This window comes from Ranitomeya imitator, chromosome 9, assembly GCF_032444005.1.
Source record: "Ranitomeya imitator isolate aRanImi1 chromosome 9, aRanImi1.pri, whole genome shotgun sequence".
NCBI classification, from domain to species: Eukaryota; Metazoa; Chordata; class Amphibia; order Anura; family Dendrobatidae; genus Ranitomeya; species Ranitomeya imitator.
The window spans coordinates 41,772,437-41,796,663 of record NC_091290.1 but is presented as its reverse complement, the minus strand read 5'-3'; the positions used below and the strand labels follow the sequence as shown (position 1 = coordinate 41,796,663).

General features: G+C 47.1%; 1 protein-coding gene across 1 annotated transcript in view; it reads left to right on the top strand.

The window, feature by feature from the left end:
• The window catches only part of NAALADL1 (N-acetylated alpha-linked acidic dipeptidase like 1), a 70,261-nt gene extending 49,480 nt beyond the window's left edge, over window positions 1–20,781 (top strand). Inside the window, exons 16-19 of the mRNA XM_069739095.1 lie at window positions 2,133–2,306; window positions 3,052–3,139; window positions 3,360–3,452; window positions 20,243–20,781. Coding sequence (XP_069595196.1) covers window positions 2,133–2,306; window positions 3,052–3,139; window positions 3,360–3,452; window positions 20,243–20,426 — 539 coding nt within the window. The 3' untranslated portion in view covers window positions 20,427–20,781. The remainder of the gene's footprint in view (window positions 1–2,132; window positions 2,307–3,051; window positions 3,140–3,359; window positions 3,453–20,242) is intronic.
• The last annotated feature ends 3,446 nt before the right edge of the window (window positions 20,782–24,227 follow it).

Genomic DNA, 24,227 nt, shown 5'->3' with positions numbered 1-24,227 from the left:
TTTATTATGAAAATCCATGTAAAAAAGGCTGTATATATATTTTTTTTTATTCTTTTAGTTCTTGGTGTTAAAGTTAGCATTTTATGAGTCCATTGAGCCACATACAAAAATTCTGGCATGGTTTTTCAAAGTAAGTACGCCAGCCTGATCAGGTTTAAGAGATTTATGTAATAATCTATTTTTTTTAACATTGTAAAACGTAGTGACAGATCCAAATGTAATAAGTTATTAATTTGATGTATTTAAAAAGGGAAAAGCTTGCGAGTAGCTATTGCGGTCACACAGTATAAGGCTATATTCACATGTTGCGTTTTTGCAGCAGGATTTTTTTTTTTCCCCGCAAATTAAAAAGGTGATTTTAAAAGTAGCAGCAAAAGCTATGAGATTTCAGAAATTTCATGCACACCTAACCCCGAATTGGAAAACTGCAGTACGCCAATGCTTTCAGAGTTTTTTTCACCATAGAAAGCAACAAGAAAGTACAAAAACACTGCAGAAAAAAATGCAACCATGTGGTTATGATTAATAAAACTAACTTTATTAAGCATGCACTGTAGACAAACGACACATACCATATAATCCGGATTTAAAAAAAATTGCAGCAAATACTCATGAAAAAAGCAGCAAAACCTGCTGCTTTGTTTTAGCGGCTTCTTTTGCCTGCAGAAAAAAAAAATGCAGCAAAAAAGCAACATGTGAACACAACCTAATAGGCTCAGGCTGGTGTCAATTTCTTAAACCAAATAAAAAGCGTACCGTGCTGGAGTTTACAGCGAATAGGAATTTTCTGCTTCAGTTTGCATTTTTTGTGTAAGGGATCGGTTTGCCACATTGATCTCATGTTTCTGTTCCTAGAATGAAACAAAGATATGGAACTCAGAATGCAGTGTGAACTGGGCCTTCTGGCGCCACCTGCTGTTCTATTCGGAATGCAGTGTGAACTGGGCCTTCTGGCGCCACCTGCTGTTCTATTCGGAATGCAGTGTGAACTGGGCCTTCTGGTGCCACCTGCTGTTCTATTCGGAATGCAGTGTGAACTGGGCCTTCTGGCGCCACCTGCTGTTCTATTCGGAATGCAGTGTGAACTGGGCCTTCTGGCGCCACCTGCTGTTCTATTCGGAATGCAGTGTGAACTGGGCCTTCTGGCGCCACCTGCTGTTCTATTTGGAATGCAGTGTGAACTGGGCCTTCTGGTGCCATGTGCTGTTCTATTCGGAATGCAGTGTGAACTGGGCCTTCTGGTGCCACCTGCTGTTCTATTCGGAATGCAGTGTGAACTGGGCCTTCTGGCGCCACCTGCTGTTCTATTCGGAATGCAGTGTGAACTGGGCCTTCTGGTGCCATGTGCTGTTCTATTTGGAATGCAGTGTGAACTGGGCCTTCTGGCGCCACCTGCTGTTCTATTCGGAATGCAGTGTGAACTGGGCCTTCTGGCGCCACCTGCTGTTCTATTCGGAATGCAGTGTGAACTGGGCCTTCTGGTGCCACCTGCTGTTCTATTCGGAATGCAGTGTGAACTGGGCCTTCTGGTGCCACCTGCTGTTCTATTCGGAATGCAGTGTGAACTGGGCCTTCTGGTGCCACCTGCTGTTCTATTCGGAATGCAGTGTGAACTGGGCCTTCCGGCACCACCTGCTGTTCTTTTGAGTCCCTTTTAGAACATCAGCCCAATGTGTTGGAGAGAAGCAGCTTCTGATACTTATTAACTGGCTTACACAATCTTTGAGAATCTAGGAGTTGGCTACGGAGTATGTGTAAATGGCAGAACTGGGCAAATAAGGTCGCCCTTGTCAGATCTAACCAAAAGAACAGTAGGGGCGCCATAATGTATATAACAGCAATATCCTAGAGTCTAGGACCTAGACACAGGGGCATTATTCCAAAGTAATGTAACAGAGAAATGCGATATTTAATTATGGAAAAGTTGTTTTATAAACAAAGAGGAGGAGAACTGATGAATAAAAGGATTTATAAAAAAAAAATGAAATCGATGTGTTCTCTTCTGGATGAAATTCTAATCAGATAGATGGGAATCTGTTTTTTTCCTTTCCATCCTTGCACTATGTAGATCATTATCTCCACCGTATCTTTGTGCTTAAAGTCAGACTCCTATCTTCTATATTTGATTGTAGGATTTACCAGCCATCAGACTGTGGCCCGCACAGCGGGTAATGTGCTCCTACGACTTGCAGACAGCCTCATCCTTCCACTCGGACCAGTGGATTATGCAGAAACGCTGGAAAACTACTACAACACTGCTGAAACTCAGTTTTCCGCCCAGCTTTTAGCCAACGGAATCCAATTGGGTAATGGGCCTTAAAGGGGTTGTCAGGGGTTGGGTCTGAAATCTGCATTCACTCTGTTACTGCAGACTTGTGAATCCTCACAGCACGCACTGTGCACGCTGTCAGACTTCACTGATGCCGTGAGCGGGCAGTAATGTGACCACAAATATGCGATTTGCATACTTCCAGTCACATTCAGACTAGATGTATCATGTCTAGTTGGCATGTGACCGAACAGCATGTGACCCACAAAGATGCGATTTGCGTACGTCCAGCCACATTCAGACTAGACGTGTCACGTCTAGTTGGTATGTGACCGTACCGTATGTGGCCCACAAAGATGTGATTTGCATACTTCCGGTCACATTCAGACTAGCCGTGTCATGTCTCGTTGGCATGTAACCGCACGTATGCAAATTGCATATTTGCAGTCAATGTACCTGCCAGCTTCCAACAAATCCTGACAGTGTGCACACTGTGCGCTATGAGGACGCCACAAGTCTGCGCTTACATTAGGTGACTGCAGGTTTGATCCCTTTTCTGTCCAATTTGGAAAAGTTAACAGATTCTTATAATCATGGAGAAGTGCTATGGCCACCATTACTTCTCCTGGGCTCGTCGGCCATTTTGCTTGGCCTAAAAGTAATTCTGCCTTGTGATCCAGATATATGGGTGTACGGGTGCAGGAATAGGCAGACCAGTCATGCAGGCAAGGCCGGGGGCACAAATTCGGAGACAATAATAACGCAGTCCATCTGTGTTTCAGTACCATTAAAGAACGCAGTTGAAAGATACAAGAAATTTTCGGAAGCGCTCGACAAGACAATTTCAGAGCTGAAAAACACGGAAGAGACGTAAGTTACATGTACAATGTATCCTCACATCCAGGTTACGGTTCATTTTCACAGATTTTAAATAATGAATCCCTATCAGTATAAAATGCATGGATCACACAGTTTTATATTCGGAGGACTGGAGCGATGCCGAGATCTAAGCAAAGCTGCTCCAGAATTGTTTTATGTATGAAGGTCAGGAATGACCGCTCTTCCGCCATGTTTTCTTCTCTCCTTCTAGGCCACTAAGAGTTCGCATGATCAATGACCAACTAATGCTGCTGGAACGAGCCTTCATCAATCATTTTGCCTTCCCAGATAAAGTTTATTACAGGTACTAGATATTATTAATCTATGCTAAACTAAAGAAACACTAAACCTAGAAATGGATATTAAAACTAATGAAGAAATACATTTGTGCTTGTTCACACCTTGTGTTTTTCCAAGGAAAAAAATTCAGCTTTTTACGGTACCACCAAAAAGAATGAGATTTCTGATATGTCATGCACATGCTGCTTTTTTCCCCTTGCAGATTTGACCAATTAGATTTTTTTTTTTCAAATTTGTCAATTTTCACTCATTGAAATGAAGGGGGGGGAAAAAAACAAGTAAAAACATTGCAAAATCCTGTGCACTCCACCCAGCATTTTACCAGGGTGATGAAGCTACTAAATAAAATCACCTATGTAGTTTTTAACTCTCACAAAAAGTTGTTTTTTTTTACTGTACCCACTGATGGCGCACCCTGTAATGGTCACATTGGGTTGCACAGGTGATGTTTAACTCCTTCACAACCTTGGGGTTTTCCGTTTTTTTTTGCGTTTCAATTTTTTGCTCCCCTCCTTCCCAGAGCCATAACTTTTTTTTTTTTTTTTTTGGTCAATATGGCCATGTGAGGGCTTGTTTTTTTGCGGGACAAGTTGCACTTTTGAACGACACCATTGGTTTAACCATGTCGTGTACTGGAAAACGGGAAAAAAAATTTTAAAGTGCGGTGAAATTGCATGAAAAGTGCAATTCCACAATTGATTTTTAAACATTTTTTTAGTATGCTCACTAAATGCTAAAACTGACCTGCCATTATGATTATCCAGGTCATTACGAGTTCACAAATACCGGACACGTGTAGGTTCTGTTTTATTTAAGTGATGAAAGAAATGCCAACGTTTACTAAAACAAAAACAAAAAAACCCCACACCATTTTTTGAGACCTGTAGCGTCTCTATTTTCTGAGGCTGGGTGAGGGCTCATTTTTTGCACCCCAAGTTTTTAGTTGCTGTTATTGCATTTTATTCCAATGTAATTCTGGCTTTTTTATTTTAATTTGTTGGTACGCCAATTTATTTACTGATCGGATTATTTTTATATTTTGATCGATCGGGCATTCCTGAATATGGCAATACCAAATGTGTGTTTTTTTGTATAAATCATGTTTATTAAGTGAAGCGAAGAATAAAAGTGAACGGTACAATCACGTAGATCAACAGAATACCAGGTAGAATTACACGTTAATCAAGAAATGCATTACAGCAACACCATGCATCTTGCATTTTAACATTCTGATGAATAATACTACTGATTGGTATTATAAAATATTAACCATAAAGAATAATTGGAGTGATTAATAACCAATATAAATCTCAATATGATTCTTCAATAATCACAATGTTTATTCAAACTAAAGGAGGGGAGAAAGACAAACAAAAAGATTAAGATAAAGAAGAGAAAGGGGGGTAGAAAGAAAAGGAGAGGATTGGGTAGAGAAAAGGGGTATGTTGGGGAGAAGTGTGGCTATCGTCCCATCCCAGCGGTCAGGGCGCGGACCGAGAAGCAATCTAGTAACAAACGAGAGCGAACCATGCATTGCATCAGGCTCCAGAAATCCATAGATCCAGGTCAGGGGTTTCCCTGAAAGCTATCCATGGGGCCCATGTGGTATAGGTTTTATCTACATTGCCTGGGGATTGATTTATTAATTGCTCCATTCTATAGATGTCATTGAGTTCTGCCACGAACTCCGCACGTGAGGGAAATTTTTCTTGTTTCCAAAAGCGTGGGATCAAATTCCTAACCGCGGTAAGAAAGTGTCTAAGGATGCCCTTCTTGTATCGAGAAATCGACAAATCACATAAGGATAATAATGCTAGGCTTGAAGAGGGTTGGATCTGTGTGATAGACATCTTGTTATGGAGCTCAAAGACGGCCAACCATAAGGCTTTTATGGGGGGGCAGTCCCACCAAATGTGGATATAAGAGCCTATCTCCTTTAAGCATCTCCAACAAGTGTCAGGGGTCGTGGGGAACACCGCATGTACCATAGAGGGACATCTGTACCATCTTGTCAAGATCTTGTAGCTCCTCTCCTGCGACACCGCACATAGTGACGATCTAAACGTGAAGAGAAGAATTTTCTCCCTATCCTCAGGCAGTAATTGCCTTCCCAGATCGCCTTCCCATTTCAAAAAGAATGCTGGTGATCCCTGCAGTGGAGCCCTTCCCCCCTGGAATATTTTGTATAACAGTGAGACAGTATGATCCGGAGGGTTCGTTAATGTGCAGAGCGTCTCAAAAGGAGTTAGCGGTCTGCCAATATTGGTTTGTTTAGAGATCGCGTAAATAAAGCTTTTAAGTTGTTCGTAGAAAAACCAATCGGCAGAGGGTGCTTCCTCCTCCGGAAATAGTTCCTGAAGGGATTTCATCCCGGTCTCTTTTAAATAATCATGTAGAATGGGCTTGGAGTCTTTTCTCTTGTTTAAGTACATCTCTCTATTTATCCCCGCAGGGAAGGCAGGGTTATCATAGATTGGGATCAAAGGGCCCGGGAGAGTTGAGATCATAAGATCTGAGTTTCTATTTTTAATGAGGAGCAATATATTTCGTGTAAGGAAGGGCAAATCGGCACCAGACCCCATCCTCCTACCCCCGGACTAGAGAACAACCTGAGAGTCACAACTAGTGTTGAGCATTCCGATACCGCAAGTATCGGGTATCAGCCGATACTTGCGGTATCGGAATTCCGATACCGAGATCCGATACTTTTGTGGTATCGGGTATCGGTATCGGATACATAGAGATGTGTAAAATAAAGAATTAAAATAAAAAATATTGATATATTTACCTCTCCGGCGGCCCCTGGACTCAGCGCGGGTAACCGGCAGGCTTCGTTGTTCAAAATCAGCGCTTTTAGGACCTGAGAATCACGTCCCGGCTTCTGATTGGTCGCGGGCCGCCCATGTGACCGCCACGCGACCAATCACAAGCCGCGACGTCACCGCAAGCTATTAACGCGCTCATTTTTAAAAATGAGCGCGTTAATGGCTTTCAAAGACGTAGCGGCTTGTGATTGGTCGCGGCCGCGACCAATCACAAGCCGGACGTCACCGCAAGCTATTAACGCGCGCATTTTTAAAAATGAGCGCGTTAATGGCTTTCAAAGACGTAGCGGCTTGTGATTGGTCGCGGCCGCGACCAATCACAAGCCGGACGTCACCGCAAGCTATTAACGCGCTCATTTTTAAAAATGAGCGCGTTAATGGCTTTCAAAGACGTAGCGGCTTGTGATTGGTCGCGGCCGCGACCAATCACAAGCCGGACGTCACCGCAAGCTATTAACGCGCTCATTTTTAAAAATGAGCGCGTTAATGGCTTTCAAAGACGTAGCGGCTTGTGATTGGTCGCGGCCACGCGACCAATCACAAGCCGCTACGTCTTTGAAAGTCATTAACGCGCTCATTTTTCAAAAATGAGCGCGCTAATAGCTTGCGGTGACGTCGCGGCTTGTGATTGGTCGCGTGGCGGTCACATGGGCGGCTACCCGCGCTGAGTTCAGGGGCCGCCAGAGAGGTAAATACATCAATATTTTTTATTTTAATTCTTTATTTTACACATCCCTATGGATCCCAGGGCCTGAAGGAGAGTTTCCTCTCCTTCAGACCCTGGGAACCATGAGAATACCTTCCCAAACTTGATGTCCCATTGACTTGTATTGGTATCGGATATCGGTATCGGCGATATCCGATATTTTTCGGGTATCGGCCGATACTATCCGATACCGATACTTTCAAGTATCGGACGGTATCGCTCAACACTAGTCACAACCATTCAAATCATTCTCTAGCTTTACCCATTTCTTACTATTTTTGTTATGGTAGAGGTCCAGTATGCATGTTCCAATTGATGCGTAACTATAGATCGCGAGGTCTGGGAGGCCCAGACCACCCGTCAGCTTTGATCTGCTTAATGACGCGTAGGAAATGCGTGCCCGATTGTGAGACCATATAAATCGGGTGATCATTTGTTTAAGGCGGGAGAAAAAGGATGCTGGCAGGTATAGAGGTATGGTTTGGAAGAAGTATAAGAGGCGTGGTAGGAGGTCCATTTTAATTGCGTTTATCCTACCTAACCAAGATAACTGAAGCCTGTGCCATTTTTCCAAATCTAAGTTGACCTTTTGTAGGGCTGTTGTAAAATTGGTCTCGAACAATTTGGATGTCTGGCTGGTAATTTTAACGCCTAAGTAGGTGAGGAAGTCAAAACGCCATCTAAATGGGAAGGTCGTCTTTAGTTGTTCGATCAAGGGGAGTTGTAATGAAATGTTTAAGATTTCGGATTTGTGGGCGTTCATTTTAAAGTTACTTAGGAGGCCGAATTTGTGTAGTTCCGAGGTAATATTTGGTAAGCTTGTAGATGGAGACGTGATGTAAAGCAGAATATCGTCTGCAAAGAGTGCTAACTTGTGTTCTTCGGAACGCAATTTTATCCCTTTAATTGAGGGGTTGTTTCTTAATGCCACTGCCAGATGTTCCATTGTTAGTATATATAAGAGGGGAGAGAGTGGGCACCCCTGCCTTGTACCATTTCTGACCGGGAACACATTTGAAAGTGCGCCGTTGACCTTGACCTGGGCACTAGGAGAGGTATATAGAGCAGAAATCCTGCGCATCATATTTTCCTTTAGGCCAATTTCCTCTAGGGTTTGAAAAATAAATTTCCAATGAACCCGGTCAAAAGCTTTTTCAGCGTCAATTGACATGATACATAGGGGGTCCCCCTCCCTACCCGCCCTGTCAAGCAGAGAGATAGTTCTGATTGTGTTGTCCCTTGCCTCTCGTCCTGGGACAAATCCCACCTGGTCCTGATTTATTAGTTTAGGCAAAAGGGGGCATAATCTATTTGCTAACATTTTAGCGTAAATTTTGATATCTACGTTTATCAAGGAAATCGGCCGATAATTGTTACACGTAGAAAGGTCTTTACCAGGTTTGGGAAGCACCGTGATGTGGGCGGCGAGTGACTGAGTAGGGAAGGAACCCCCAAGAGAGACAAAATTACAGGCCTCCAAGAACAATGGGCAGAGCGACACGTTAAATGATTTGTAGAAGCCTGCTGAGAACCCATCAGGGCCCGGACTTTTCCCTTGTTTTAGGGCGCTAATGGTTTCGGAGACCTCTTCCGTAGAAAATTCCTTTTCGAGATCAGTTAAGTCCTCCTCAGGCAATATGGGCAATTTGTGTTCCTGTAGGTATGATTTAATTTTGTTATGGAGAGATTGTGGGGGTGCATCTTTATAGTGTCCTGCTATATTGTACAGAGATTCGTAATATCTACTAAAGTTGGAAAGGATGTCTCTAGTGTTGAACACTTTTTTCCCTTCTTTGTTTTTGATAAAGGGGATGTAGGTATTAGGGTTGCGTTTGTTGAGAGCTCTGGCTAAAAGTTTACCACTTTTATTGCCGAGTTGGTAAAAGCGGCTTTTAAGTCTCTCCCTAAGGCACTTGGATTTTTGATCTATGATAGTCAATAATTTCTGCCTGACTGAAGTAAGCCGGGCAAATGTACTGGCTTCAAGATCTCGTTTATGTTGATTTTCTAATTGATGGATTTGATCTGTTAGATTAATTATCTCTGCCGCTCTCTCTTTTTTCAGCCGAGCACCATGGGAAATGAGAACACCCCTTACCACGCATTTCAAAGCCTCCCATCTCACAGTGGGAGACGTGGTGTCCCCCTCATGGTTGGCCACGAAACCCGCGATTGTCTGTTCAATCTCGGACTTACACATTGGGTCCAGGAGCAGATTTTCATTCAAACGCCAGGAAAATCCCGATCTCAAGGCGGTATGAAATGAAAGTGATAAGTAAATAGGTGCATGGTCCGACCACAGTATCGACCCCACGTCTGCCTCTATCTGTAAGTCAAGTAATTTGTGTGAGACAAAAAAGTAGTCTATTCTACTATATGTGTTGTGGATTTTCGAGAAAAAGCTATAGTCCCTGACTGTAGGGTTCAGGACCCTCCAGACATCTACCAATCTCAAGCTGCGTAATTGGGTTCTGATTTTGTTAATAGAAGATGAGGAATAGGAGGACTTACCCGAAGAGACATCCACTGCAGGGTTCATTGGGATGTTAAAGTCGCCTCCAAGTATCACAGGAGAGGAACCAGCAAACTCCTCAAGACGCCTTTTGCAGTCAGCTCCAAAAGTCTGTTGCCCTTGGTTTGGAAAATAAACATTAGCTATTACAAGTTGATATGTGGCCCATGAGATGCGTAGGAAGATATATCTGCCATTTTTGTCGATTAAAGAGTCTAGGATTTCAGGCATGAAGGATTTGTGGAAAGCTATTGAGACACCTTTTGATTTGGAATACGGGTTAGGACTGTGATACCATTTGGGGTAATTTTTGGTGACGCAGTGTGGTACTACTCCAGTTTTGAAGTGGGTTTCCTGGAGCAGAAGCACTGAGACTCGATGTTTATGACTATCAAACAAGACCCGCCTCCTTTTCTCTGGAATATTAGCCCCTTTACGTTAAAGGAGCAGAATTTTATTTTATCCATAATCTAAAGTTTTGATAGCCTCTTGCGGTATCGCGCATCCCGCCCGCTGGGACATAGGACAGCCAAGTGTGGTAGGGGGAAAACAATAGGGAAGAAAGACAGGGTGAAGAAAAGGTAAAAATACATGAAGAACATAGAAAAAGGTGCGTTAAGATTGACGCACCGAGTGTGGATTTGCACCAGTATGGCTGGGGCAATTAGAAGGGGAAAAGAAAAGAAAATTCCCCTCTCACCCCCAACCCGTGCACCTCAAGTGGAAAAAGGAAGCCGACGAGAGCACCGACCCCCCCACCTCCCCGCGAACCTGATGTGTCCTGTGAACAAGGGTCTACCAACACATAGTATCCAAACAAACCAGAGTAGTAATGGTATTAACAGTAACCCTAATAGAGTCGAGGTGTCTCGCATGTTGACAGGGAACTATAACAGTAATAACATTCGTGACACTATGTGCTCAGAAATTCAGAACTTAAACCAAATCCCCATGGCAGGCCGACAGTAAGTCCGTCCGTCCAACCAGGAGAACCGGCCCGTAACAATACACTAACATAGGACTTTTTTAGCCGCAGCAGGGCTTCTAGACGTATTGCAATGATAAACAGGAACTAGTTAAAACAAGAAAAAGAAAAATAGAGAAAACAAAAAGGAAAAAAGGACTTCATGGAGGATCAGAAGGGACCTCATTGGAGAGCCTTTTCTTGGATTGAGGAACCTTGAGCCACCTTGGAGGAGCATCCGGAAGTGTTGGGATTGAAGGCCATTCTGGAAGATCTATTAACGGCAGTTCAAATGTTCCTAGGAAGTTGGCCAGGTCCCCAATTCGGCAGAAGTATGCGCTTTTGCCACCTTTGAATGCCGTTAGTTGAAATGGGAACCCCCATCTATAGGGGATGTCTCGCTCCTTAAGGACCTGTGACAAAACACTCTGGGATCGCCTTTGCTGGGGTCAAAGGACACGTGGTTTGTGCATTGAATCTGAGGCGTACAGCAGGTTTCTGAGCAGGCTGACCTCAGGTCAGATTTATTAACGTGAAAGCAACACAAAAAACAAAACATAAAAATAAACCCTAGCCTGTCCGGCACTAACTAAACAAATACGTTGCTATCTCAACAACTGGGGGGGCTTCTCCCACCCAGCTAACATCATACAGATCTTGAGCAGAGCTCTTCACTCACGTTTGTCTCACACAGGCAGGCAATCTGTGTGCCCCAGGCAGACACTGGAAACACCCAGCTGGTCATCTTTTATTCCTGCAATCATTAACCCATTAGCACCCTGAAGATACTGAGTGGCCTAATTCACATAGGACAAACACCTGGGCGAGATATACCTGCCTCCATCTACCACACCAGCATGAGTCTTACATATCCCCCCCCCTTGCTCAGACCACTCCGGTCGAGCAAGAACACTTTTGAAACAGTGCACTCGGGATAGGGCATCGGCGTTCCCCATCTGCACCCCAGGTCGGTGCTCCACCGTAAAAGAGTAAGCCTGCAGGGCAAGGAACCACCTGGTTACCCGACTATTACGGTCCTTGTGGAGGTGCATCCACTTGAGAGGGGCATGGTCTGTGACCAGCCTAAACTTCCTACCAGCCAGGTAATACTTGAGGGAGTCGAGAGCCCATTTAATGGCTAGGCACTCTTTTTCAACCACGGCATACCTCTGCTCATGTACATTCAGTTTCCGACTGAGATAGAGGACCGGGTGTTCGACTCCGTCCCTCACCTGGGAAAGTACAGCTCCGACACCAGTATCAGAGGCATCAGTTTGTACCACAAACTCGCTGCTGAAATCAGGAGTCACTAGTACGGGCTGAGAGCACAAAGCCCGTTTCAGGCTGTGGAAGGCCTCTTCAGCAGCTGAGGTCCATTTTACCATGATGGAACCCTTCCCCTTGGTAAGATCCGTCAAGGGAGTAGCCATGGCTGCAAAATTGGGTATGAACCGGCGATAATAGCCGGCAATCCCCAGGAAAGCCTGCACTTGTTTCTTGTTCACTGGTTGTGGCCAGCCCTGAATTGCCTGTATTTTGTCGATCTGGGGTTTAACCACTCCTCGGCCAATCACGTAGCCCAAGTATCGGGCTTCTTCAAGCCCGATGTGGCATTTCTTGGGGTTTGCCGTTAAACCTGCATCTCGCAGGTCATCAATCACGGCTTGTACCTTCTGGAGATGAGTTTCCCAGTCCATGCTGTAAATTACGATGTCATCCAGGTAGGCAGAAGCGTACTGTCTGTGAGGCCTCAAGACTCGATCCATCAATCTCTGGAACGTTGCGGGAGCTCCGTGAAGTCCAAACGGCATATAGACATACTGGAACAGACCTTCCGGTGTAGCAAATGCCGTCTTCTCTCTGGCCGCCTCGGCCAGAGGAATCTGCCAGTACCCCTTTGTTAAATCCAGGGTCGTAATGTATCGGGCTTTACCAAGCCGGTCGATCAACTCATCGACCTGGGGCATAGGGTACGCATCAAATTTAGAAACTGCATTCAGTTTCCTAAAGTCATTACAAAACCGGATGGAGCCATCCGGTTTAGGTATCAACACAATTGGACTGGACCAGGCGCTGTGTGACTCCTCAATGACTCCTAAGTCCAACATTGCCATCACTTCCCGGGAGACGGCTTCACGGCGGGCTTCCGGAATCCGGTAGGGTTTCACATGAACAGTGACGCCAGGCTCTGTGACAATCTCATGTTTCACCAACTTCGTCCGGCCAGGTTTTTCGGAGAAAAACTGTCGGTTCTGTAACAAAAATTGCTTAACCTCAGATTTTTGTCGTTCTGAGAGAGTCTCAGCAACCTGCACCTCTGGTACAGTAGGTGAACAAACCGGACGGGGCAGATCCGCCGTTAGGGCAGAGCGGTCTTTCCAGGATTTTATCAGATTCACATGATAAATCTGTTCCGGTTTTCTCTTACCCGGCTGGTACACTTTATAGTTCACTTCACCAACTCTTTCTCGGACCTCAAATGGGCCCTGCCATTTCGCCAGGAATTTACTATCCACCGTAGGGATTAGGACCAACACCCTATCGCCGGGTGCAAATGTACGGACCTTAGCGCCTCTATCATAACTTTGCCTCTGGGCTCCCTGGGCCTGTAACATATGGTCCCTAACAATGGGCATGACAGCGGCAATACGATCCTGCATTTGTGTTACATGGTCGATCACCGTTTTAAAGGGAGTGACTTGACCTTCCCAGGTTTCTTTTGCGACGTCCAGCAGTCCCCGGGGACGACGGGCGTACAACAGTTCGAAAGGCGAAAATCCTGTGGAAGACTGGGGAACTTCCCTAATGGCAAACAGCAAATAGGGTAACAAGTAATCCCAGTTCTTCCCATCTTTGTCTATCGCCTTCCGGAGCATCTGTTTTAAGGTTTTGTTGAAGCGCTCAACCAGGCCATCTGTTTGAGGGTGATAGACAGACGTACGCAACGGGTCTATTTGTAAGAGCCTGCAGAGCTCCTTCATTACCCTCGACATAAAGGGAGTCCCCTGGTCGGTGAGTATCTGTTTTGGAATTCCCACCCGACTAAACACTTGTACCAATTCCTTGGCGATCGTCTTGGTAGCTGTGTTACGCAAAGGGACGGCTTCCGGGTAACGAGTGGCATAGTCCACGATGACGAGGATATGTTGGTGCCCACGTGCGGATCGGGGAAGGGGCCCAACCAAATCCATCCCAATTCTCTCAAAAGGGACCCCGATGATAGGAAGGGGTACCAAAGGGCTACGGAACTGAGATTTAGGGGCCGCGATTTGGCACTCTGGACAGGACTCACAATAGTTACGCACATCACAATGTATTCCAGGCCACACAAAACAATGCAATATCCTTTCTGTGGTTTTCTGTACCCCCAGATGTCCCCCCATTATATGTCCGTGGGCCAAATCCAGTACCTTCCGCCGATAAGGTTTGGGTACCACTAACCGTTGCACTGTGTCTTCCCCTTTTTTTTCTACCTGGTAGAGCAAATCATTTTCAAGAACCATATACGGGTACGCTAGCCTAGTGTCAGGTTCTACGGGTACCCCATCTATCATTTTTACATTTTTCCTATCCGGAGTCAGGGTAGGATCTTTCATTTGCTCGCTGTGAAAGTCATCCACCTGGACTCCCAAATCTGGCAGGCAGGGTGCCGGATGGCTGTCTGCCTCCGCCTCTCGCTGAGGTTCCTCAGTTTCCTCTGTTTCCCCCGCCATGACGGAGAAGGGGTACTGAAGGTTAGATTCACTAACCTCCCCAGCAACATCTTCCTGTGGGGTCTCCTCTAGGGACTCGGGACCTCCAGATGGCATGGGAGAAGATTCACGGGTACAGCTACCGTGAAGGAGTAACTGATTCTCCCACAACTGCCAGAAATAGGGAAAATCCCTGCCCAGGATTACATCATGTAACAATGCGGGAACGAGTCCCACTTTGTGCTGCACTGACCCATAGGGAGTAGAAATCCATATGACCGCTGTTAAGTACGAGCGGGTGTCACCATGCACACACGTCACAGAAAACTTGTCAGACGGACCAGACGGAAGTGCCACCAGACTAGCTTTCACCAGAGTCACCACACTTCCAGAGTCTAGTAATGCCACAACATTTTTCCCATCAACAGATAATTCACACAGGTGTTTCACTGTATCATTTTGACCCGCATTCACACTCACTAGCTGTGTAACCAAAGACATGCGTTTTCTAGAGTCTATAACGTCGCACTGCATGGGTTCAGCGGTAACAGGACAGTTCGCAGAAACATGACCCTTCTCATGGCAGCGGAAACACCTAACAGGTCCCCTACTGAGACCACCGTCCAATACTCTTGGTCTCGGAGTGCGAGCAGTCCCGGACTCCTCCCCCACAGTTTTAAGCGATTTTCCTTCACCCGTGGACCCTGGAACAGTCTTACCGGTTCCACGAGGAGGAGGCACAGTCCGGGGTTTGGCGGTGTCGTCGGGAAGTCCTTCTGCCACGGAATAACGCTCGACCAACTCCACAAGTTGATCCGCTGTCGTGGGATTTCCTTGGCTTACCCACCTTTTCAGCGCTGGGGGTAGTACTCTCAGGTACTTGTCCAGGACAACCCGCTGGATTATTTCGGGTATTGTCAGTACTTCGGGTTGCAGCCATTTCTTTGTCAAGTAGATCAGGTCGAACATCTGAGACCGCGCTGGTTTATCTTGCTGGTATGTCCACTGATGTACCCTCTGTGCACGGACAGCCGTCGTCACACCCAGCCGGGCCAGGATCTCAGCTTTCAGCTTCTCAAAGTCCTGAGCGACCTCCGGGTCCAAATCATGGTAAGCTTTTTGGGCCTCGCCGGAGAGAAACGGGGCAATCAAATCGGCCCATCGTGCCTACGGCCACTTCTCTCTCAATGCCGTCCGCTCAAAAGTTGTCAGATATGCCTCGACGTCATCTTCTGCAGTCAGCTTTTGCCAGTATCGACTCACATGGATCCTTCTGGACTCTGCTTCCGGGTCAGCGTCAGGCATGCTCACCAGGCGCTGCGCCACCTGTTGGAGAAGTTGGCGGTCTGCAACCGTCATGTCCAGTAACTCCTTCAGCTGTGCGGCCATCAAGCGATTAGCTTCGTGCTGTGCGGCAGTGGCCTGCTGCTGTACGGCAGTGGACTGTACTAAGGCTTTCACCACGTCTTCCATGCTGTCGCCTGTGCCACGGTATGCCCGCGTTCTCCACCACAATGTGACAAAACACTCTGGGATCGCCTTTGCTGGGGTCAAAGGACACGTGGTTTGTGCATTGAATCTGAGGCGTACAGCAGGTTTCTGAGCAGGCTGACCTCAGGTCAGATTTATTAACGTGAAAGCAACACAAAAAACAAAACATAAAAATAAACCCTAGCCTGTCCGGCACTAACTAAACAAATACGTTGCTATCTCAACAACTGGGGGGGCTTCTCCCACCCAGCTAACATCATACAGATCTTGAGCAGAGCTCTTCACTCACGTTTGTCTCACACAGGCAGGCAATCTGTGTGCCCCAGGCAGACACTGGAAACACCCAGCTGGTCATCTTTTATTCCTGCAATCATTAACCCATTAGCACCCTGAAGATACTGAGTGGCCTAATTCACATAGGACAAACACCTGGGCGAGATATACCTGCCTCCATCTACCACACCAGCATGAGTCTTACAGACCACTAACAGGGGTTTCAAGGCTTTGCGCAAAAATAAGGTACGCCTGGATAAGTCTGACAAGAGTAGAATTGGTTTGCCTTCAAACTGGAGAGATCCCTTTTTCCTAGAGGCCGTCATGATGGCCTCCTTGGTTCTGAAGTAGTGCACCCTACAAATGACATCTCTAGGGCGTAAATCAGAGGTGGGTTTGGGACCAAGAGATCTATGGATCCTGTCAAATTCGATGGTACTATCCTCGCAATCTCCCAGAATGTCCAGAAATATTCTCTGAACTGTGCGATCTAAGTCCTGAGGACTGACGGATTCTGGTAGGCCTCGTATGCGAATATTATTACGCCTATTGCGGTTTTCCAGGTCCTCGAGACCATAAGACATTTCCTCTAGTTTTATAGTATGATCCATTAAGATTTCTCTGTGCGCTTGGAGTTCCTGTGAGATATCTTCCTGCGTCTTTTCTACGTCCTCTATGCGTGATGTAAACTCCATCTGTAGATTATGTATCTCTTTTTTGTACGAGTTCTCAAGCCTACATGCAAAGCCTTCTAGATCTGTTTTTGTTGGGAGAGCTTTAATATATTTGCTTAGCTCAGCTATATTCATGTCTTCAGGCGAGTCTTTGTCTCCTTTACTGCTATCTGCTGATTTTATTGGAGAAACATATGGAGCCTGTGACTCTTTTGGAGAAGAGTTGTTTTTATGCGAGGCTTGCGACATTGTTGATCTCGTGTTCCTTGTTTGGAGCGGCTGGTTTAGAAACCGTTTCATATCCTCCGAGAGAGGTTCCTTATGTAAGCTTGTGGGGTTTCCAGAGTTCCTTTTATTTTTGCCCATAAATGTCTGCTGCTACTATTGATAGCCCAAATAAATATTTAGGGGAACATGGGGGTGCAGCGATCACCACATTAGCCGCGGCCCCCCATCAGCAAGCCCCCTCCGAGGTGCGTGGGTTTATATTTTAAGTGTTGAGATGAGCATGTATAGTGCCTCTGGCAAGGAGGGGAAGGACTTTTTGCTGTTAATATCGGACCCAGCACTAGATGTCGCCAGAGATCTAAGTTTGTATGACCTGGTTCTATTAGGTGATATGCTGGTAAATTTTATTTCCAGTTTTAATATGATAAAGACACAATAATAGTCTGATGTGGCACGATGACAGGCAAACTGTACCACTTCTTCAGCAAAAAGAAGGGGAAGAACACACCAACATGTAGATGCACCGGAGGCTTCAGATGTGTAATAAGTCACGTGGGTGCTTCCTCATGAGGGGAACTGTCCCCAAGATGGCGACCACCTCCCAGTGGCGGGAAAACAGTCAGGGCAGTGAGCACAATAGTGGGTGCTTCGGGGGTCTCTTATCCCACCTATGTGGTCACAACCCGATCCAGCCCCCCCTCAACAGGGAATAGCGCTAATACAGCGACTGTGTGGGCAGCGTTGGTGCCTGAGAGGGGTTCCCGTTGCCGGGCTTACCTTGCCCCTTCCTGTGTAGGAAGAGCGCCGGGGCTATCTGAGTCTAGTCTTTAGCGCCGGCGGTAAGGAGCAGTGTCCCCGGCTGGGATTACACTTCGCTGCGGGGTCAGAAGCGGTGTTCCTGCTTTAGAGGTCCGGAGCGGTCGCTGCAGGTCTGTGTCTTGGTGCAGTGGCCGAGCGCCGGCAAGCCGCGTCAGGCTCTGCAGTAGAGCAGCTCACCTCCAGGTCCCCTGCCTCCCTCAGCGGTCTCCTGGCGTCAGCTGCTCCGCATGCCTGGATGCAGCGCCCTCCTCCACAAGGCTCCGGAGCGGGCGCCCGCCGTCTCTCCGTGTCGGCCGCAGCGCAGGAGGGGACTCCGTTCCATGCGACCGCAGGACCAGCGCGGCGGTAAGGGCTCTCGCTGCGAATTCCTCCTGTGGTTGCAGCGTCCTCCTCGACTCCTTGTCGCCTCCGGCGGTAACCTCGGAGGTGTAGGCGCCCTCTCTTGCCCAGGCGCCGCGGCCCAGCGTCCAGCCAGCCAGGTATCACCAGGCGGTGAGGGGGATCAGGCTCTCACCAAATGTGTGTTTTTTTTTAATTGTTTTATTTTGAATGGCGCGAATGGGCGGTGACTTGAACATTTATATTTTTAAAAACTTTTTTTTTTCCACTGGCTTCAATAGTCTCTGTGTGAGACTAGAAGCTGCGATCATCCGATTGCCTGTCTACACGTAGCAGGGCTAAAGCCTTGCTATGCGTAGTTAAAATGCTCATAGCAATCCAGCAGACAACCACAGGGATTGTCATACCAACCTATCTGCGACCCGCGGTCATGTGGCACGGGCGCTGATGGGTGAGGTTTGTGACGCGTTTCCAGCGTGAGCATGTTAAGTGCTGCTGTCAGAGATTGACAGCGGCATTTAACATGTTAACCAATGTGGGTGGATCGCGATTCCACTCGTGGCTGTTGGGGGGCAAATGTCACTGCACACGTTCAAGAGGAAGATATGCTTCAAGTGGAAATTTATTTATAGTGGATTCAAGACAAAGCGACTGGTAAGTTTTGACGTTTCGGCCAATACATAGCCTTGGTCACAACGTCGCCAATGTGCAGAGTCTGTCTTAGTTCAGGATAATATAGGTGAAGTATTGACGAAGGTTATGTCCCTGGTGGTTTCGTAAGTTGCTGTATGTTCCGGGCTGAGCAATGCCTCTCTGGACAAAATAGGTAAATATCGAGGTCATGTGCCAGGAGCCTGTGGGTATGTTTAACGGCAAAAAACCATTTCAATGTCATAGGTTATGGAGTCCAAAAGTAAGAAGGCATGTTTAATTAATGCTCCATAAGGTAAGGTACCCGTGTAATCAGCATGTGTGCAGCAATGAGTCCATGAATGGTATGGTGGTATAAAGCTGACACTTCCGTATCTGAGCTGGAGCTGGTGCTCCTAGGGCCAACCGGTGTAGATACTCCAGTGTCCAGGCTGTGACCGGCGTTGTGAGGTAGTGAGCGTAACTAATGACACATCCGTGTCTGGGCTAGGAGCTGGCGCTGGGACTCCTGGGGTTAGCCGGTGCTGACACTCCCGTGTCTACGCTTTGACCGGCGCTGTGAGGTACCTATAATAATCTAATAATAATCTTTATTTTTATATAGCGCTAACATATTCCGCAGCGCTTTACAGTTTGCACACATTATCATGTATATCACCTATGACATTGAAATGGTTTTTTGCCGTTAAACATACAAGGCTATGTATTGGCCGAAACGTCAAAACTTACCAGTCGCTTTGTCTTGAATCCACTATAAATAAATTTCCACTTGAAGCATATCTTCCTCTTGAACGTGTGCAGTGATCTTTATATTCAGTAACTTCGGAACTTTTAGTTCCTTTCACTAGCACCGTCACCTCCACTTCAGTCTAGTGCTAGCCACCACAACCTTTGGGGGGCAAATGTCAGCAGGCTGAGCACCAGAGCCACCATGGAGTGCGGGGACACGACCTATAATGTACCTATACATCACGGGTTGTGAAGGGGTTAAAGAAGCACTCCTCCCATCAGAGTTTTTATCTTCTTAGTATATTGCAGTCATCATATTACAGCACTGTGTACTTACAATTGCTCACTTTGCCTTTCAACCCAGTAATTCTTTTTTTCCTGCTCTGTACAGAAACAGGAAATCTCTTGTCCCTGCATTTATCATTCCCCTTTTCTACTCCTGACTCAGTTGCTTCCTCCCCCCCCTGCCAGGGACTTTTGAAGTGATGACTCATGCAGAGAAAATTGGCCTCCTATTTCTACCGAGCTTAGAAGGATTCAGCTAGTCTGTTTTTAATCACGTGATGTCATAGACCTAATGAAAAAGAGAACAATTAACTGGGTAGAAAGACAATGGGAGCAATTGTAAGTACACAGTGCTATATAATATGATGATTGCAATATATTAAGAGGATAAAAACTTTGATGGGAGGACTTTTTTAACATTGTTCGTATGACCAGCGAAAAGATGGAGAAGTGCAATAAAGACAAAGGGGAGCAAATACGGCTAATTTTGATATCTATCAAGAAGCGTGTCCCCTTTGGATCCTCTGTGAGGAAATAGGCTTTATTCCTGCTGTAGAGTGTTTGTAATAATTGTGTTGCTTACATCTGTCTCCTTCATCCCCACAGTCATGTGATCTGGGCGTCCCGGAGTTCCAGCGTGGTCACCTTCCCAGGCATTGCAGATGCTTACGCCAATGCAGTTTCTACGGGGCTAAAAGTGGACTGGGACCTTGTCCACCACCACATCACCGTGGCCGCCACAGCCGTGGATAATGCCGCATCAACTCTGGAAACCGCAGCATCCATATAATAATAGAACTGAAATTAAAACCACAAGGAGTTAATTTATATATTTACATCCTTACTGCTCTCCTGTGGTTTCCTACCCAAGAATCACTGAAAGTCTACAATGTAGTCCTACATGAAAGCTGTGCTGAGAGGTTCTTCGTCTGCAACACCTATGTCGCCCTCGTGATCATGGCTCATGTGGATTTTCGATTCTGTGGGAATGATTTAAATGTTCAGCCCCCCCCCCCCAAAAAAAGGCAAACTATTCCCATATTCTGGAATTCACCCTTATTTAGTATTCATTGGAGCAGATTTACTGTTGTCAGATTGTCTCAAATTTACTTTTACGGTTGCACTAAAATTCTGGTTAAAATAAATGTTGACTTTTTATTAATAACTTGGGCCAAACAAAATAAAAATATAGGGATTTTTGAGTACTCACCGTAAAATTCTTTTCTCCGAGCCACTCATTGGGGACACAGGATCATGAGTGTTATGCTGCTGTCACTAGGAGTCTGACACTAAGTTGAGACAAAAAGAGTTAGCTCCTCCCCTGCAGTATACACCCTCATGCTGGCTTCCAGAGACCCAGTTCAGTGCAAAAGCAGTAGGAGATTAATAACAATATATAACATAACATTAGAGTATAACATGTCAGAGGAAGTCAAGCCGTAAGTAAGTAACGAGCCGTAAGGCTAACATGGTAGGTGCTGTGTCCCCCAATGAGTGGCTCGGAGAAAAGGATTTTACGGTGAGTACACAAAAATCCCTATTTCTCCTTCGCCACATTGGGGGAGACAGGACCATGGGACGTCCCAAAGCAGTCCTTGGGTGGGGAACAATACAACCAAATAACTCTATAAATAACATAGATCCCAAATATGTTAAATACCTAAGAAACATTTGTTCTACAACCAAATAACTCTGTGTACCATCTGACTACAAATGCACGACGTCCGCCTGCAGAATACGTCTGCCAAGGGCCGCATCCACGGAAGATGGAGTGTGGACATTGTAGTGCTTTGTGAAAGTATGCAGGCTAGAGCGCTAGACCATGTTGCGGCCTTGCAAACCTGCTCCGCCGTTGCCTGGTGCCGAATGGCCCAGGAAGCACCCATCGACCAAGTAGAGTGTGCCTTAACCCCCGCCAGGATAGGTCTGCCCCTGACCCGATAAGATTCTTAGATAGCTGATCGGATCCATCTGGCTATCGTGGCCTTAGACGCGGCTGAACCCTTTCTGTGACCCTTCAGGAGCACAAAGAGGGAGTCTGATTTGCGGAAGGGAGCAGTCCTAGAAATGTACCTCCTGAGGGCCCGTACCACGTCCAAGGTGTGAAGGGGCCTTTTCAATCCCCTGTCTCTGCTGTGGGCAGAAGGAGGGAAGAATGAGATCTTCATTAAGGTGGAAGGATGAAACCACCTTAGGGAGAAAAGCCGGAGATGGGCGTAGGACTACTTTGTCCTGGTGGAAGGAAAGGAAGGGCGCCCGGCAGGATAGTGCAGCCAACTCCGAGACGCGCCTGATAGATGTTACTGCCACAAGGAAGGCAACCTTCCAGGAGAGGATGGTCAGCGAGACATCCCGCAGAGGTTCAAACGGAGATTTCTGAAGGACGCTTAGGACCAAATGGAGATCCCAGGTCTCTAACGGCATTCTGTAGGGGTATACCACGTGGGAAACCCCTTGAATAAAGGTCCTGACTTGCAAGTTAGCAGCAATCTTACGCTGAAACAACACCAATAACGCTGAGATCTGACCCTAGAGGGAACTGAGCGCCAGGCCGGAATCCAAGTCGGACTGGAGAAATTCCAGAATGGAGAAAACGAGAGGAGGGCGAACGCGGAGCCTGCACCATGAGAAGGAGGCTTTCCAGGTGCGGTGATAGATGCGAGCGGAAGACGTCTTGTGAGCGCTGATCATGGTGGCGATGACCTGCTGGGAGAAACCTGCTTGAGTTAGGATCCAGGTTTCAACAGCCACGCCGTTAAACGTAGGGACCCTGAGCTCTGGTGGTAGATCGGTCCTTGGCGAAGCAGATCTAAGCGATCTGGTAACCACCAGGGGACGTCGGATACGAGATGAACGAGCTCTGCATACCATGCGCGACGTGGCCAATCCGGGGCGATAAGAATCACCGGAACCCCCTCCATCTTGATTTTTCGGATCACTTTCAGCAACTAAGGAAGTGGAGGGAACAGGTACGGGAATTGAACCCGGTGCCATGGGGATATCAGTGCATCCACCCCGACGGCCCGGGGATCCCGAGAACGTGCTATGAAGTTGGGGACCTTGGCGTTCAGTCTGGACGCCATCAGGTCCACGTCCGGAGTTCCCCAGCGAAGGCAGATTTGTTGAAAAACCTCTGGATGGAGTTCCCACTCCCCTGAGGCGAGACCCTGACGTCTGAGAAAGTCCGCCGCCCAGTTCTCGACGCCTGGAATGTGCACTGCAGAAATGGTGGAGTGGTTGGTCTCGGCCCAACGGAGAATGTGGGAGACTTCCTGCATCGCCGCCCTGCTGCGGGTACCCCTGATGGTTTATGTACGCCACGGCTGTGATGTTATCCGATTGAATTCAGATTGGGTGACCCGCGAGCAAGAAATGAAAGCGTCTCAGGGCAAATCTGATAGCTCGGATCTCCAAGATGTTTATGGGAAGTTTTGACTCCCGAATCGTCCAATGCCCCTGGGCAGTGTGGTGGCGAAACACCGCTCCACTACTGAGGAGACTGGCATCGGTAGTCACCACCAGCCAATGGATCGGGAGAAAAGACCTCCCCTGGTTGAGAGATGATTCCAAAGTCCACCATTTGAGCGCTTGCCTGATCCGCGAGGGTAGAGGACATGGCCGGTCGAGAGTTAAGGGACTCCTGTCCCAATTGTCTAGCAGGGCCTGTTGGAGGGGACGAAGATGCAGTTGAGCGAAGGGGACCGCTTCCATTGCAGCCACCATCTTCCCCAGGATCTTCATGGCAAACCGAAAGGACTGCGGACAAGGGTGACAGAGCGTCCGGGCTCCCTCCTGAAGCGCTTGGGCCTTGGACCGAGGAAGTAAAACCAGCCCTTTGGACGTGTCCAGGATCATGCCTAGGAAAGAGATCCCTCGAGCTGGAACAGGGGAGGACTTATCCAAGTTGATTAACCAGCCACGGCGCGAAAGGGAATCCAACGTAATGAGGATGCTTGCTTCGCAGGCATAAGACGGACCTTTAATCAGAAGGTCGTCTAAGTATGGCAACACGACCACTCCCCGGGAGTGTAGAATGGCCATGACAGCCGCCATGACCTTTGTGAATACCCTGGGCGCAGTGGCAAGACCGAAGGGTAAGGCCGTGAATTGAAAATGGTCCTCTAGGATGGCGAAATGGAGGAATTTTTGATGTGGCGGGAAGATTAGGATATGAAGATAAGCATCTTTGATGTCTTGATGCTAGGAACTCGCCTCTCTCCATCGAGATGACCGACCGGAGGGATTCCATCCTGAAGTGCCGTACTTTTACATACTTGTTTGGGAGCTTCAGGTCCAACATGGGGCGCACCGTCCCATCCTTTTTTGGCACGACAAAGAGGTTTGAGTAAAAACCTCTGAATCTCTCGTGTTCCGGAACAGGAACGATGACCCCGTTTTGGTGGAGGGATTCGATGGCGCAGTGAAGAGCGCGAGACTGAGCTCCCGAACCAGGGAGATGAGAGGGAAAAAACCGTGCTGGAGGGGAGGCGGAGAATTCTATTTTGTAATCAGAAGACACCAGGTCTCTGACCCATTCGTCGTGAATGACTGAAAGCCAGACGTGTTGATAAAGAAGCAAGCGTCCGCCTAC